General features: G+C 43.4%; 1 protein-coding gene across 1 annotated transcript in view; it reads right to left on the bottom strand.

The window, feature by feature from the left end:
* The window catches only part of kcnt1b (potassium sodium-activated channel subfamily T member 1b), a 96523-nt gene that overhangs the window by 11429 nt on the left and 68534 nt on the right, over window positions 1-16560 (bottom strand). Inside the window, exons 21-28 of the mRNA XM_063193587.1 lie at window positions 14698-14870; window positions 13172-13243; window positions 9707-9841; window positions 6862-6973; window positions 6186-6287; window positions 5011-5094; window positions 4432-4560; window positions 2577-2874 (exon numbers count right to left, since the gene is read on the bottom strand). Of these exons, the coding sequence (XP_063049657.1) occupies window positions 2577-2874; window positions 4432-4560; window positions 5011-5094; window positions 6186-6287; window positions 6862-6973; window positions 9707-9841; window positions 13172-13243; window positions 14698-14870 (1105 nt within the window). The remainder of the gene's footprint in view (window positions 1-2576; window positions 2875-4431; window positions 4561-5010; window positions 5095-6185; window positions 6288-6861; window positions 6974-9706; window positions 9842-13171; window positions 13244-14697; window positions 14871-16560) is intronic.

Below are 16560 nucleotides of genomic sequence, written 5' to 3'. Positions count from 1 at the left end.
AGCTCTTCTTCTCTCAGCTGTCACTCTTTCTCTTTGACTATTAGAAAATGGGGTATCATAGGGTTTCTTTGACTATTGTGAAATAAGGTATCATAGGGTTTCAACTGGACCTATGGTTGCAGGTGGCTGTATTTCTGAGGTAAAAAATGGGGACCTGAGCTCCAAAGGGCATTAGGCCCGCCTAATTTAAAGCGATACCGCACCAATTCAGATCTCCTTTTACACCTCCACTTGACTTCAATGATCAAGTTTTACTTGTCATCTGTTCTTCCAGACATACTTTTAGGCCATTTCTCAAAGTCTAGTGTGCACCTTTTCAAGTGTATCAGCCTTCGTAATCTCGCCCAGTGATTGGATACTCTTTGGTGAACTCTGCAGAGAATCCAATCAATCACTTTTTTCATACTCTAGACTTTGAGAAATGCCCCTAGTCTGGTGCTGTTACTTCTATCTCCAAGCTAGCAATTATCATTGGATAATATGGGAGCAGCTAGCAGAAAGCTAGCTTGGAGGTAGAATTTGAATTACCAGGCTTAGAAATCACAAGAAAGGTAAAGCTCAATCATGTAACTCAAGGGAAGGTGGAGAATGAGCTTATTTCCAGAGATGGTCCGTTAGTGCTTTAAGGACTGCATACACCATTTGTCTCCCTCTCTTCTCCCATGACAATACCTGGAGGGTTTGGACTTGAGAATTGTGTAGTTGCATATTACAATGCTAAACGCTGACTGGCCTATACAATGATAACAATGCGGTAATAATGAAATGAAAGCATGCCATGCTCCTCTCACAGTACTGCTTCAGACCAGTAGGGTGCGCAATTCTGTAATCACGCTGTAATGATGATGAAATACTGTAAAGCTTTCATCCGAATTCTGTCACAATCAGAATCAGTTTTATTACATTGATGGCATATCCAAGACAAGAAGCCCCCCCTTCCCACATTACTAACATTTAAATCTAATGAAATCTATCCCTTACCCGAACCTTCATTTCTTTCATCATTAATACACATTTAAGATTTATTCTACTACAAGATACAGTACCCAGTAACCAACACAACGTAAACCCACCTCCCAGCTCTACACTCGCCTCCAAAAGAGTTGTCGCCTACCAATCTGTTTGGAATAACAGCTAATAAACTGACTTTCAATTAATCACTTGGCTTCAGAAGTCACTCATATGAACGCTACAACCCTCTCGAATGAAAATGAATGAACAAAAATAAATTTCATGCACCAACGAAAGATTGACCCTTTAATGAACACAGACAGGGCAGATTTTGACAAGACAAAAGTTGTGTCGCCTATCGAACATAATGTGAAAATGAGCAGATAAGTCACTTCAAAACACTTCAAATACGCAGATCGGGTGTCATACTTAATCACTGATTCACTCACACCTCTCCAGAAAATCAACTTTGGCCTTAGGTGTATGTTTAGGGTCATTGTAATCCTGGAAAGCAACACAATGAAAATCAATGGGGTTCAATGAGAGGTGGTGACATATTTGCTATTCGTAGAGCAATACATTTTTAACTTCATGATGTAATCAATGATAAAAGCCCTCACACACCAGCAGCATGCATGCAGCTCCACATAAGAGCTGTATCCCTCCCATGTTTGACTTTAGGCACCATGTATTTATTCCAAATTCTTCACCTTTAACACCAAAGAAGTCTCTCCCACTGTCCTGTCTCAAAAAAGCCAACCAAGAGTATGTCAAGCCTAATTTTGACAAAAATGAAGGCTAATGGGACTCATACTCTGAAGTCAAGATCCCAAGATCAACCATTTTAGAACTGATAGCATCAAAACTATATGGTGTTGGAGATGAAGAATATGAAAAAAGAGAAATGGTGCATAAAGTGAAACAAGGTACAGATACAGCTCTTATGAGGAGCTGCATGCATGCTGCAGGTGTTTGAGGGCTTTTAACATTGATTAAATCATGAAGTTAAACATGTATTGCTCTACGAATAGCGAATATGTCACCATCTCTCATTGAACTCCATTGATTTTCATTGTGTTGCTTTCCATGATTACAATGACCCTAAACATACACCTAAGGCTAAAGTTGATTTTCTTGAGAGGTGTGACTGATTCAGTGATTAAGTATGACACCCAATCTGTGTATTTGAAGTGTTTTGAAGTGACTTATCTGCTCATTTTCACATTATGTTCCATAGGCGACAAAACTTTTGTCTTGTCAAAATCTGCCCTGTCTGTGTTCAATAAAGGGTAAATCTTTCGTTTGTGCATGAAATTTATTTTTGTACATACATTTTCATTCGGGAGGGTTGTAGCTTTCATATGAGTGACTTTTGAAGCCAAGTGATTAATTGAAAGTCAGGTTATTAGCTGTTATTCCAAACAGATGGATAGGCGACAACTCTTTTGGAGGCGAGTGTACTTATAGTATTTCTATTTTTTATTTTTGCTATTTATTGATGGGGACTATGACTGGCAAACTAAATTGCCCATTGATGGGACAAATAATGTTATCTGAACTGAACAGTCCCCAGCCCCTCAACACATTCCAACCCCACCTCGCACCCCCCACTCCCAGGCCATTACCGTATCCGACGGTGGGCAGTCCGAGGTGCTTCATGCGGTTCTTGACGAGCTCGGACAGCTCCTGCCTCTCGGAGCGCCGGTACAGGTTGAGGCGCTGCTGGCTGATGCGCTCGGCGCGGCTGGCCGGCTTGGAGCTCTTGCGGCTCAGCCTGCGCGCCCACTGCATGCTCTTCTTGCGCAGCAGCGGGTGCTCCGACTGGTCACTGCCCGTGGAGTAGCGGTGCGACGGCTTGTCCTTCCACGACTCGCGCCGGTCGCGGGGGTCCTCGCCCTCCTCCAGTGTCATCGACACCTGGGACTGCGGTTAAGGGACAGAGATAGAGGTGCACTGTAAAAATACAGTGTTGATTCAACATTGTTCTGAGGATATGTGGTCCCAATTATCCCAAATTTACTGCTCAACATTCATAGTGTTGAATTAGAGCTCAATTTAACACTGTTTTAGAGGATATGTCTTTTCATTGTTAATTCAACAGTAAAAGTTGAATTTAACACTTAACATTCATTCTATTCTGCAACTGACAGGTAGATTACAGTTCCTTCACAGGTCACTCACTATGGTCACAACACAGAAGAATAGAATGGAATAAAATAGAATAGAACATAATAGAATATCAGTTTGCTCCAGTGATCAAAAAAATACCAGACTACCTGATGTGGATTATCACATGCAAATGTTGTAATTGGTCAGCAAATGCTGTAATAGGTCAGATGAAAACCCCTTCTATACTACACAGCTAGTCCTTGGTATGCACTTTTAACTTGCGCACAATTTGCATAGTGTTTGCATGCATGAAAAGCTGCCCAGCGCATCCATTAAAGTCTCTGAAGTGCCCTTCAACAGCCCTCACAGGAACTGCAAAACAGCTATTACCATTTCAAACATTTTCACCAAGGTAGACAAAGAAAGAAAGAAAGAAAGAAAGAAAGAAAGAAAGAAAGAAAGAAAGAAAGAAAGAAAGAAAGAAAGAAAGAAAGAACGAAAGAACGAAAAAAAGAGAGATGGGAACAGAAAGAGACAGAGAGGGGAGAGAGAGAAAATCACAGCCGACGTGGGCACACAGACACAAGTAATTTATAGACACGTGGCACCAGTAGATGACAATTTGCAATCACAGAAAAAAAACAATAACCAATCTGAACGTGATTGATTTGTTCTGCAATGATTGGAATTGGCTATATAACTGGATTCACTGTGAATAAAAGAAATCCTCTGAGGAAATAATAGTCGTTCCTGGAGAACAGAATCAGGAGGAAATTGGCCACAAATGTGTTCCATCAGACTTCTGAAAGAAGACCCTTTGTCACTGAAATGGCATGAGCCTAAAATACCACCATGCAAGGCCACACAAGGAATGTGGAGTGAGCAGTGGCGGAGCAATGGGGGGAGGGGTTAGTGTGTGTGTGTGTGTGTGTGTGTGTGTGTGTGTGTGTGTGTGTGTGTGTGTGTGTGTGTGTGTGTGTGTGTGTGTGTGTGTGTGTGAGTGTGTGTGTGTGTGTGTGTGAGTGTGTGTGTGTGTGTGTGTGTGTGTGTGTGTGTGGGGGGGGGACGACTTTGTGAAATTGCTCCTCTGAATGAGAATACACGATCCCAACCAATTTAATGTCAATTCAACTCTAGAAGTGTTTAATTAGCCCTCAACCCCCATTCCCTGCTACACTGTAATAATGGTGGGCTCAGTCCACTGTCTGTCTATATGTTAAAGATGCACCAATGGGCTGTCCCATCCCTAAGGGAAAAAAACCATCACCCCACTTGTCGGTCTACTGGGAAAATGCCTTGTAGGCTAGATTAGGAGTCCAGGCCTGGGAGGAAGTGAAGCATGGGACACTCGATGGCAGGGATGTGCCTTACCTCGGAGGAGGTGAACATGTGACACTCGGTGCGGTAAATCCCAATGGGGATCTCGGCGCTCGATGAGCAAAGCTTCTGGAACAATCTGCCGTACGTCCGGATCCAAAGGTCTTCCTCTGTCACCTTCATCTGAAACATACGTGTGTGTTCACATACACATGCACACAGATGTACCGATGTACCGTATACTGTATACACATGCGTGCAGGCATGCGCGAGCAAACACACACACACACAGTACTATACAAATGCTGGTGCACACATATACATACAGTACATGCATATGTATGCAAACAACCCACGCAAAGCACACACACTCTCTCTCTCTCACACACACACACACACACACACACACACACACACACACACACACACACACACACACACACACACACACACACACACACACACACACACACACACACGCACACACACACATACACACACACACACACACACACACACACACAGTTACACTCTTACACCCACATCCCTCAGGATACGTCCGATATAGCCCACTGCACAGACCCATAGTAATGCATCTCTAGCCATCCTCAGGTGGTGAAGCGCCCCCCTTACCACACAGAGGTATCCTGAGCCCGGCGTAGTGTCCAGCCCCAGGAGCAGCCGGGCGATGGTGATCATGTAGTCTTTCACGAACGACTGCACAGACACACACAATCACAAGCAGAGAGGAGAGAAGAAATGTCATGGGCAAATGTCACAGCGATAGAGAACCCTCTAGCACGAAAAGGGTCGCAAACAGATGTGAACTGCGCAAAATCTTCATCTTTTCAGAGGACACGGTCATAGTGAGGTGTTTGCTGTCAAGGTGTCCGCGCCCTTTCCTGTGGGGTTAGCTGGGGGACACCCAAACACGTGTGACATATTATCATCATTCACATTAACCTTAGGCCTACACCTGCAATACAACATATAGCAGCAGTGCCTACATTTCTTTGTGTGCACTCACACTCACACTCTTGAGCGGCTACTGTAACTGTCTTCCACACCTTGTATAGGAAATGCTTCACAGCCTTCCTGGATTGGCAAGACGATACACTAATTTACAGATGTGATCATACAGCATATAGCTTAATGCTGTAGGTCTAGTACACTCACTTGGAACAACACTAGTTTTAAGAAAACACAACACAAGGAGGTTACTGTATTTAAAGCGAGGAGACAAACCATATTTAACCTTTTTGTTGACCATTTGTTCTTGCATGTTTTCTGACTATGAAACACAGATTGACAGTAGGATTTTTAGGTATGTTATTATATTTGCGTAGAGCCTATGTTATAACCTTACTGTCACCAAAATTGTAATGTCTATGTTTTAATCTACTACTTAAGGCTCTCGGTAATGTCATAGCAATGTTGCTATGATGTAGTTGAGTATTTCCAGCCAATATTGAATAGGCCCGCCGGCGACCCCATCTGCACTAAGAGGCTACTAATAGTCTGTCTTTCTCCCTCCAGTACCTGGTATATAATAGGAGTGTAAACACAGTTTAACATTCTGCTTTTTAGCTATGTGATTCTATTAATAATGTCTGTCTTTCTCCCTCCAGTACCTGGTATAGGAGTGTAAACACAGTTTAACATTCTGCTTTTTAGCTGTGATTCTATCAATAATGTCTGTCTTTCTACCTCCAGTACCTGGTATATGATAGGAGTGTAGACAAAGTTTATAATTCTGCTTTTTAGCTATGTGATTCTATTAATAATGTCTATCTTTCTTCATCCAGTACCTGGTATAGGAGTGTATCCAGCATGCTGATACTGAAGACTCTTCCTGCTGCAAAGGGCAGGCGGAACATGAAGGCCAGGTTGGAGCCTTTATCACGCTCTATCTGTAGGAGCAAAACACACATTTAGCATCATTACACAAGAGAACAGGCACCATGACATGGCTGCAATTCATTTGTATTATTGAAAAGTGGAACCAAGAAAGTGGTTAGTACATAACAGTGGCAATTGTTGAATATTGCCCTAACATTTCAGTATACACATTCCAGTACACACAAACAGGGCTCTAAATTAACACTAGCCAACCACTCAAATGCTGGTGAAATTTCAGTTTGGCTGGTAGGAAAGACCAACTTAGTAGCCACTTTAGCCATTAGCGAGTGTGTGTTTGGCTAGTAAGATTAACATCTACTAGCCGTTTTGGCTGGTGATAAAAAAAAGTTAATATAGAGCCCTGCACACAAATATTATTAATAATTACATTTGCACTTAGACTACTACCTCATACAACTCTGCACAAATGAACACACGCATGCACACAACACACACACACCCTACCAAACACACACACACACTCTCAACAAAACACACACACTAACAAACACTACTTAACTACCACACGTTTCTTGAGTACGCAATGTGAGTACTCAACTCATGTGTGCTGAGCTCAATGCTGACCTTCTCGAGCTTGGAGAGGGCGAGCGAGTAACAGTCTTTGGCCCTGAACTGCATGAAGCGCATGTTGGAGGGGTGGGTCAGCTCAGTGATGATACTGAGACTGGGGAACAACCTGCAGTTTGGAGAAGGACAAGGAGAAAAGGTTAGGTGTAAAAAAGAGAGATGGGAAAAAGAGAGAGAGAGAGAGAGAGAGAGGCCATGAAGAGCAAAAGAGCAAAAGGCGAAGGAGGGCAAATGAGAAAGAAAGTGAAGAAAGAAAGCGAGAAAGATAAGGAATGAGAGCAAGAGGGAAAAAAAGAAAATGAAAATAAGAGATATGAGATGTAAAGAGAGAGAGAGAGAGAGAGAGAGAGAGAGAGAGAGAGAGAGAGAGAGAGAGAGAGAGAGAGAGAGAGAGAGAGAGAGAGAGAGAGAGAGAGAGAGAGAAAGAGAGAGAAGCAATGATAAACACAACTTGCATCGCTGTAAGAAAGATCACTGATTACTGTTATCAGTTCCCCTCACATGCCTAGAAGATGCAAATTACAGTCACAGCGCAGCAGAACAATCCATTGTACTGTATGTCAGGGGAACAGTCAGCCTATGGGAACACCACCCCACACCATGACACAAACCCTACAATCAGCAAATACATTATATTGGGCACTGCGCTAATATGCCGTACGATGAAAGAGTTACATTGCAAGTTCAAATCCAGCCAGGGTCATTTCCCAACACTACCTAGTATCTCTCACTGTGCAAATAATTGCAAAGAAAAAAACATAGTTTTAAAAGAAAAAATGATCTGCGGAGGGAAATTAAGGGGTCAAGTAGCTTACATACTGTAGATCAGTGTTTCTCAACCAGGGTGCCGGGGCACCCTCGGGTGCCGCGAAAAAATGGCTGATAAATACATTATGTGATATAATACATATTTGTCTACATTAATAAATAAATGCTTAGTCAGTGGAATATTTCATCTTCCATTCACGCACAATAAAACAAAAATAGGTTGGCCCACTAAGCTGCAACTTTGAACAAAGGGTGTGTGACGTCTCCAAATGTGTTACTTTTCTAAGATTGTGTGGTATCGGATGCGATGCCATGTTACGGCTTGTTGGTTTGGGGTGCCTTGAAATATTTCAGGGATTGAAAGGGTGCCTTGCCTAAAAAAAGGTTGAGAACCACTGTAGATACACATACAGTAACGCCCACATGGACATTTCAGGACACTTATAACGCAGGTAATAGTCAGGAAGGGAAAATAAAAACTACAGAAAAAAGACAATTGTGCAAAAACATTCTGTAAGTTGAGGTAGACATGAGGTTAACATGACCAAGAATGTGTGTTGACAGATACGTCTAAGATAGTATTATGATGTCGAGTTGATGTAGAGTAGGGAGAACTAAAGAAACAGTATTCAACAAAGAACATAAATCCTGGTAAGGTGCATGAAGACAAAAGGTAAAGTGATCGTAAAGCAGTGCCCCGAGTGTTCATTTGTTACTGTTGTTACAGAAAATACTCTACATGAGCGGTGAGTTACAAGGCATATGTACTCATGTGAAAATTGTTGATTAGTCTACAGAACAACATATCTTTACACGTAGGGTGTGTCGTTTTGGGAGGGTTTCTGAAAAAAAAGATCAGTCATTCCACTCATTGATAACAGAACAAGAGCTCCGATTTTACAAATTTTGTAACAACTTAAAGAAACTCCCGCACACTGACCATTTCGCTGTTCTTTCTTTAATAAACAATGTTTCTGTACTAGACAGAGTTTCTTTAAGTTGTTGCTGAGTGACCCATGGACCATCTCCGACGCACCTGCCAGCTGAGGTGTGCAAAAAAAGTCGAAGTTTAACGAATGGTTTAACTGTTAGCACTCTGACTACTGTCTGCTCGGAACATTAGGAGTGGCAGTTTACCTACGCTAACATAGTGAACATGTGAACATATCAGACTTAGCTACATCGTTGTCATGACAACTGAACCATTGTGACCTCACCTCAGCATGGTCGTTGTCCCCAACACTGCCCCCTACATATTTATGTACGAAGTAAACATGTGAATTTGTCAGCCTCAGGCCCATTGTTGTCATGACAACTGGTCATCAGCAATTGTAACCTCACCTGAACATGGTCGTTGTCCGTCCCCTTACACAGTGCACTGGTGCATGTCACAGTGTTGCTATAGCAACTGGTCATCAGCAATTATGCCACACGTCAACATGGTCATGATCCCTACCTCCTGAGTAATGAGTGTCTGTGTTGTTGTTGTCATTCCCTTGTGATTGATGTTCTCTACTACAAACCCTGCAGAAGAAGGTCATTGGGGTGAGGAATGCTCAAAGAAGTCCAGGGGCCTATACTAAGAAGCTGGTTCAGGAGTAAACCAGGTTAAGTTAAGAGGTAAATCAGCTTATAGAGCCTGGAGTGCTGACTTAACCTTTAACTTCACTTGGTTTACTACTGAACCGGCTTCTTAAGGTGCATTCTTTTGTTGGAAACCCAGACACCCGCCTCGGGAAAGTGAAAAAGAACAGGTACTCAACTTGGGGTTCTGAAACTCAAACTCGGAGCTCTTCGGTGTACCCCAAGTTCGTTTAACATGAGTGTTTTCAGACATTTGTATTGTCCCCAGCTGTTGCAATAAAACGCATTTACAACGGTTGTCGGGAGAACAACCTCGGGTCTACCGACTACTGAGTTTCAAAAGAATGAGCCAATAGTACTGTATACCCCTCAGTTGCTTAAAGCTTAAACTGTTTGGACAGCACAACCTGGATCAATGAATGCGAGTCTTCACAGTCCCTCACCTGTCCATGGTCTGCTGTAAGCAACTGGGGGACTTCTCTCAACTCACCTGAACATGGTCTGTACGTTGACGATGGTCTTGGCGTCTGCCATGTAGTCCTCCTCTGCACTCATGGTGCTCTCCTTGTCCACCACCACCAGGTTATCCGCGTAGATGATCCCACACTGCAGCAGGTTATCCAGGCTGATAGTGGTTAAACCAGAGAAGAGGGGAGGGGAGGATAGTCAATATTTGGTCCAAAACAATTATTAGCTCTCAAACAGGCTGTGTGCGTGTCAGTGGCCCTGTGAGACTCACTAGTTTGACGCCCTCTCGTGACTTCACATGGTAATCAAACATTTCAAACAAGCGATTTAAGGTTAGGGTTAGGTTTAGGGTTAAGGTTAGGGTTAGGGTTAAGGTTAGGGTTAGGTTTAGGGTTAGGTTTAGGGTTAAGGTTAGGGTTAGGATTAGGTTTAGGGTCGTATGACGTAAGCGGTAAGGCACGAAAGGGCGTCGAACTAGTGAGTCCCGTGTGTGTGTGTGTGTGTGTGTGTGCGTGTCAGTGGCCCTGTGTGTATGAATGTGTGTGTGCCTGTGTCTGTGTGTATGTGTGCGTGTATGTGCGTGCGTGCGTGTGTGTGTGTACGCCAGGCGCGTCGAGAGACCTGGGCATTCGGGGCTACAGCCCCGGATCTCCGGGGATTAGCCCCGAATCTCTCTGGACTGGACTGACATAAATAAAATATGTATAATAATAATAATATGATTAAGAATAAGAAATAGTAGAGGAGAGCTCCGTGGACCACACTTTGAGCAGTGATACCGCTCCTGCAACTTTGTAACCAGCACAGACCGCACGATTCTGACACGATGATATGTAATATGGAACTGTACAAATAACAACTTTCCAACCGAAGCCGCTATCCACCTTGTTAGTAGATCTAGCCTCGTTGTAGTGATGTCATGCTGCTGTCAACCAATCAGGTGTCAGTTCTATGCTGGCTTGAACAGAGCTAGGCGGGCTCGTGGTTTATGAAAAAAAAATCTGGAATGTTTAATATCTCGATAACTCAATGACTTCTGGAATATAGGGATTCCACTTCCTTTCATTCTTAGATCATTCAGGGTTTTTTTTTAGCAGCCATAGGTCACAATGTTGACATTTTCCTCATTTTAGCATCCACTATTCAATCACACTATATCTAGCTGTATCTATCAAAATGGATATTTGCCGAATCTAAATGGATATTTGGGCTCCATCTTCAAGTAACAGGACAGCGTAAGGTATGAAATCTGTTTTTTTCCTGATGTGCTCGCCGAAGCACTGGTGTCTGTTGTTGTCATGTTTTCTACTTGTCTTCAGTCAAGCTCTAGTTGTAACTAGACTTCACTTCGAAGCACCCGTTATATGTCACCAAGCTAACACCCCCTTTCAAACAGACACACCTTTCCTGAATTCATAGTGGGCAGGCAGCGTGATTTAGTTATACCACGTGTAATGTGATGTGTGTAGATTCGCTTGTGTTGTTGGCTATCTGCATGTTTGTGTAGTTTTGGGCAAGCTCCAAAGACTGATAGAACTACTCGTAATTTGCTAACATAGTGAGCTAACATTTAGCTCCACCACGTAGGCAAGCTACCTCCAATAGAAACGGCAAGGTACAACCATGTGGAAAATGTGAACTAACATTACAAGCTACTTCAACTAGAAATTCAAAATTACGGCATATTTGAATTATTTGGGCTGCAAAAATGACATCTGAAGACATTATTGTCTGTTGGATTATGATAGCCCCCATGATATTTTTGGACTGGGTATGGTCAATCAGCTGGCTTTCTTGCTCTAGTCTCCTATCTCCCTGTGTGCGCGCGCGTGTATGTTTGTGTGTGTGTGTTTGCCTCGTAATGAGCGATGTGCGAGTTCGATTGCACCTTGTGTTTTGATATCGGCCTGATGGAGGCAGTGAGCTCGCGCATGAAATGTCGATAGAACCAAAGGTGTGGAAAGTCGGGTGTATGATTTGCTTGCGCAAGACATTTTTGGGAGATTATGGTCCATGGTCTGTCAGCTAGTGCTCCTCCTCTCCTGTCTCCAATGTGTGTGTGTGTGTGCGCGCGCGCGTGTGCGTGTCTGTCGCTTGTTTTGAGAGTTTGGCGAACGAGTATGCAGACCCTTATGGATGTTGCACATGGAAATGTTCAGTTTTTAATCATAATTTTGTGCATCATATACTGTCATGCAGAGAGCAAAACCCGTGGTTAGTGCCTCGCATTGCGACTGACTGTGCTTGACTGCACTGTTTTGAGACAGCATAGCCGAGCTTACATGTCATGTGTGTTACTGTAAATATGCTAATAACGTAAGGCATGGTTTTTTCACTATCACTATTCACTATGCTAATTCTCTCACAATATCCAGTAGGCTACTCGGCACTGTCGCACTATTAAATGCGGTCTCTTTTTATTTGCACCAAAGTAATCGTGACGCCAACACTACATTTATCCAAAAAAGTAGTAAACCCAATGAGGGTGACTAAGCTGGCGACATTGGGCCAAATCAAGAAAAGAACGGCAAGGTCCTTAATGAAAGTAGCCTACACTGTCAAATGTAAAGATGGGAAAACTGCCAATTAAGACTATGGTGTCAAAAGTACATTTCCCCCTTTGTGTACCCCTAGAATGGCCCAATTTGACCTTAATTTTCCAAAAACTCCGCAAAACGGAAGGGGGGAACCCCCCTTCCGTACCAACCCCCCTCTCGGTCGCTTCGCTCCCTCGACTAGACTGCCGCTCCACACCAATTTTTTTTTTTTTTTTGCTGGGCTACAGCCCCGGATCTTTGCGCAACCTAATGACGCCCCTGGTGTACGCACATGTGTATTTATGTGAAGTGGTGATGGTAGATGGTTATATTTTTGTGTGTAGTAAGTGAAGAATTCTTGCACACCTCCTTGGTCAGGTGCGTAGGAGTGGAACCCCTAGGTCACCAACGTTAAAGCAAAGAAAGCTCCCGCACACTGTTCACATTTGCATGGTTTACTGCAACGTTTCGGTCTACTGACCTTCTTCAAGCAATTCAATGTTTGAATTGCTTGAAGAAGGTCAGTAGACGGAAACGTTGCAGTAAACCATGCAAATGTGAACAGTGTGCGGTAGCTTTCTTTGCTTCATATTTTTGTGTGTGTCTTATATCCAAGCCACAATACCATTCTAAAATCGACATTTTTTTTTCATTATTATTTTCAGCACGCACATGCTCATATTACAGTGCCTGCAGCGGCAACAATATTTCAACAACTATCTTATTACCAGAAAGGTCTAACATTTATGCATAAGCAAAACAAAATAACAGCAACAATGTTGTTCAATATTAGCAGCAGCATTACCAGAAAGGTCTAACATTCATGCCTAAGCGGAACAAAATAACAGTAACAATGTTGTTCAATACCAGCAGTAGCATTACACATAATAATAATTCTGAAATACTTGTTTTCATTGAAACACAAGTATGAGTCAGAGACTCAGACCTACTTGTCAATATTGCCGGCCATGAAGTAGACCATGGGGAAACAGCATATGGCTTCCAGGAAGTGATTATCAGGCCTGCCGGGAGACAGAAGGTGGGAAGGCGGGAAGTTGAGACAAAACTGCAACACATTTTCACTGGGAGCTTGCAAACTCTTACCAGCTTTCCCTCCAAGTAAATATTAGCTTGATTAATTAGCTATCTGGTTTTAAGCCCACCCCCCTACATGAGTCGGGGGTGTGCTGGTGGCATAAGGAGTTGCCATGGAGACTCCTGAAACTGAACGTGTTGCTAAGCTGTGTATAAAAGGGAAATTCTTTTTTCAGCCAGGCATGTGTGTGCCTTCACACCTTGGCATTTCAGGGTTATTTCAGGAGCCTGCGGGTAAAAAGCAATAATGTAAATGTTCTGTTATCAAATACATGTGGAATCTCACAGCAAGGACAGGTACTGTAACTTTTCATCAATTTCTACTTCTTCACCTTCAGCTTTAGGACGTTTCACTAATTACTGTGGCAATGTTCTATTGATAAAAGAAAGTGATTCAAGAAATGCTTACAATACTATTAATTATATGCAGGGATGGTACAGTTACAGTCTGGTCTTTTTCGCAGGTTGAGGCTTAACTTATTTAGAGAATAAAATATTTTAAATTACTGTATGATAGGGGATGGTAGCAGTACTGTGGATAGGGAGTGGAAGAGTGGGATTTGAACCTGTAACCATCTGATGTAAAGCCCATCTCCCAAAGCCCATCTCAGACCATCTGAAGGCTCCTTAAGGAGATGGGCTTCAGATCACAGGGTTACAGGTTCGAATCTCACTCTTCCACTCCCTATCAACAGCACTGCTACCATGAAAAGTTAAGCATTTTTCTGTATATTCGAAATGTCAACATCTATCTTGAGATGTTTCTCCTACTCTCAAACTATAATAAATAGATGAAGAAAAATTAAAAATCATATCGGGGGGCCAGATAAGACGACTTCACAGGCCGGGCTTTAGGTTTCCCACTCATGCACTAGGTCATGACAGAGCACAATAGTGTTGAGTGTGAGGGGTTAATAATTAAAGAATTAAAAAATGTAGTGTGGTGCCCTCATTAATAGAAGCAGTGTAGTATTAGTGAAAATGAAAGCCCATTAGGAAACTCCAACTCCCATTGTCATTGTGACACAGCACTCCACAGCACACAAGGGAACACTGCACACAACGAAATTGCATTTATGCCTCACCCGTGCAAGGGGGCAGCCCTCAGTGGCGCCCCATGGGGAGCAGTGGGGTGGGACGGTACCATGCTCAGGGTACCTCAGTCATGGAGGAGGATGGGGGAGAGCACTGGTTGATTACTCCCCCCACCAACCTGGCGGGTCGGGAGTCGAACAGGCAACCTCTGGGATGCAAGTCTGACGCCCTAACCGCTCACCCATGACTGCCCATACCATACATCTACAATAGATAATAATCCTAATTGAGCCAGGGATTCCTATGGGACCTTTTTTTTGCAGCGGAGATGTGAAGCCTCACTTACGGATTATCCAGGAGCAGCACAATGGGGTTGAGCTCCTTCTTGGGCCGGTAGTAAGCCCTCAGCGGCACGATGAAGTTGTACAAGCCGTTTCCCGCCGTCTCGGCGGACACGATGATGAGCTTATTCTTGAAGCCGTACGCTTTGGCGTCCTCAAAGCTGTTATGTTTGCAGCCCTGAAGAGAGAGCGAGAGAAGCATGGGAGACGCTATATGATGCCGCGAGCATAACATATGGCGAGGCTGTCGAATAATAATAATAATAACAGCTTTCCACGCTGATTTGGGTGACTTTGGGACAGTTAATGTGTCTGCTCAACCCTATGAAGTGTACTATCGCACATACTGTTTAAGTCCAGAGAGCAGTGCAAGAGAGATGCTACATTGCTAGAGAGATGCTACATGTTGCCTCAAGCTAAACACATGGCGAGAGGAAAATAGCCGAATTATAATAATCGTAAAACAGTTTTCTGGCTTGAGGGGAATTCAATTCTTCAGTCTGTTCAATCCTCTGAGGAGTACAATCACATACTATTTGATTATTGTATCAGTAGAAATTGAGTTCTCACTATGATGTCTCACTATATGTGGAACTCAATAGCTGTCCTCAGTTGCTTTCTCCAACCTCCAGACCCGTGGCTTGAGACTGAACATGGAGGACGTCTCAATATACAGTAGGAAAAGGGCAGAGGACAAGGACAGAGGAGAGAGGCAATGTGCCATAGGAGTGGGCCTATGTGTGATGCTATGTTCCTCCACCCTCCCTCAATTCCTTCTTTGTTTCCTCTATGGGAGGAGGTGCAACACCAAGGCACAAGGTCAAGGGAAACTACTGGAGGAGGGATATTAAAGATGAAGATGTTGACGTAAAAAAAGCCAAGTTGAGGATTTTTTCTCATTATTTTTTCTCTTCAATTTTCAGATGTGTGAGTAAGGGTCCATTGACCACAAATGCCACAGTATTTTTTTAAGTGGTCCTGGCCTGATGTCTCTTACATCTCAATATCTATCTTCAGGTACTTTGTCGACCCTCCTAGTGTGGTATGAATTGTCTGAAAAACAGCTCCCGTAGGATTTTGATGCTAAAATTGATTTTATTGTTTCATTTGCTTCATTTGGGGTCTCTCAACGTTCAAGAATGGGAGAGGAAGAGGAGAGGGAGGGGAGAGGAAGAGGAGAGGGAGGGGAGAGGGAGGGGAGAGGAAGAGGAGAGGGAGGTGAGAGGCTGCAGATGCGTGCCTGCATGTGGTGCTATATTGCTCCATCATCCCTCCCTTCCTTCTTTGTCTCCTCCACATTAGGAGGGCTGACATAGAGACACAAGGCTGTCAGATGGATCAAATGACTGCAGGAAGTATATTGAGATTCAGACCACGTGTGGATGCCTCACTATACAATGACTTTGTCTGTTTGTCTGGCTGTCTGTCTGTCTCTCTCTCTCTCTTTCAGCCAGTCGGTCACAGCCAGTCGGCTGTCTGTCCACCAGCAGTATTTTGGGTCGCCTGGGGTGGCGCCAAACACACACATCACATGCATCTAGCATTGGCCAGGGGGCCAGGTTGGCATCTCTGATTGCTCCTGATTGCAACACTGAGTTCTATGGGAACTTTAAACTGACTTCTATGGAAGCTGTAGAATGTTTGTGTAGGATTCTAGAACAACTGTGAAACGTAATTCACTCCTCAAACTAGAAAACCTCTATGCAAGGTCAAGGAGAAGACAACACATAGTACTGGCACTTCTGCTAATGCGGTCTCCATTCATGCGTTGCTCTATTCTACGGGGATGAGGAAATCATTGCGCGCCTGCCTTCCTTGTTTCCCAAACAACAAATGATAATGGCCCACTCAAACACTGAACCGCTGTT

The sequence above is a fragment of the Engraulis encrasicolus genome, chromosome 3 (genome assembly GCF_034702125.1).
Source record: "Engraulis encrasicolus isolate BLACKSEA-1 chromosome 3, IST_EnEncr_1.0, whole genome shotgun sequence".
Taxonomy (NCBI): domain Eukaryota; kingdom Metazoa; phylum Chordata; class Actinopteri; order Clupeiformes; family Engraulidae; genus Engraulis; species Engraulis encrasicolus.
Note: the sequence above shows the minus strand (reverse complement) of the source record. Positions and strands in the feature narration are given on the sequence as shown.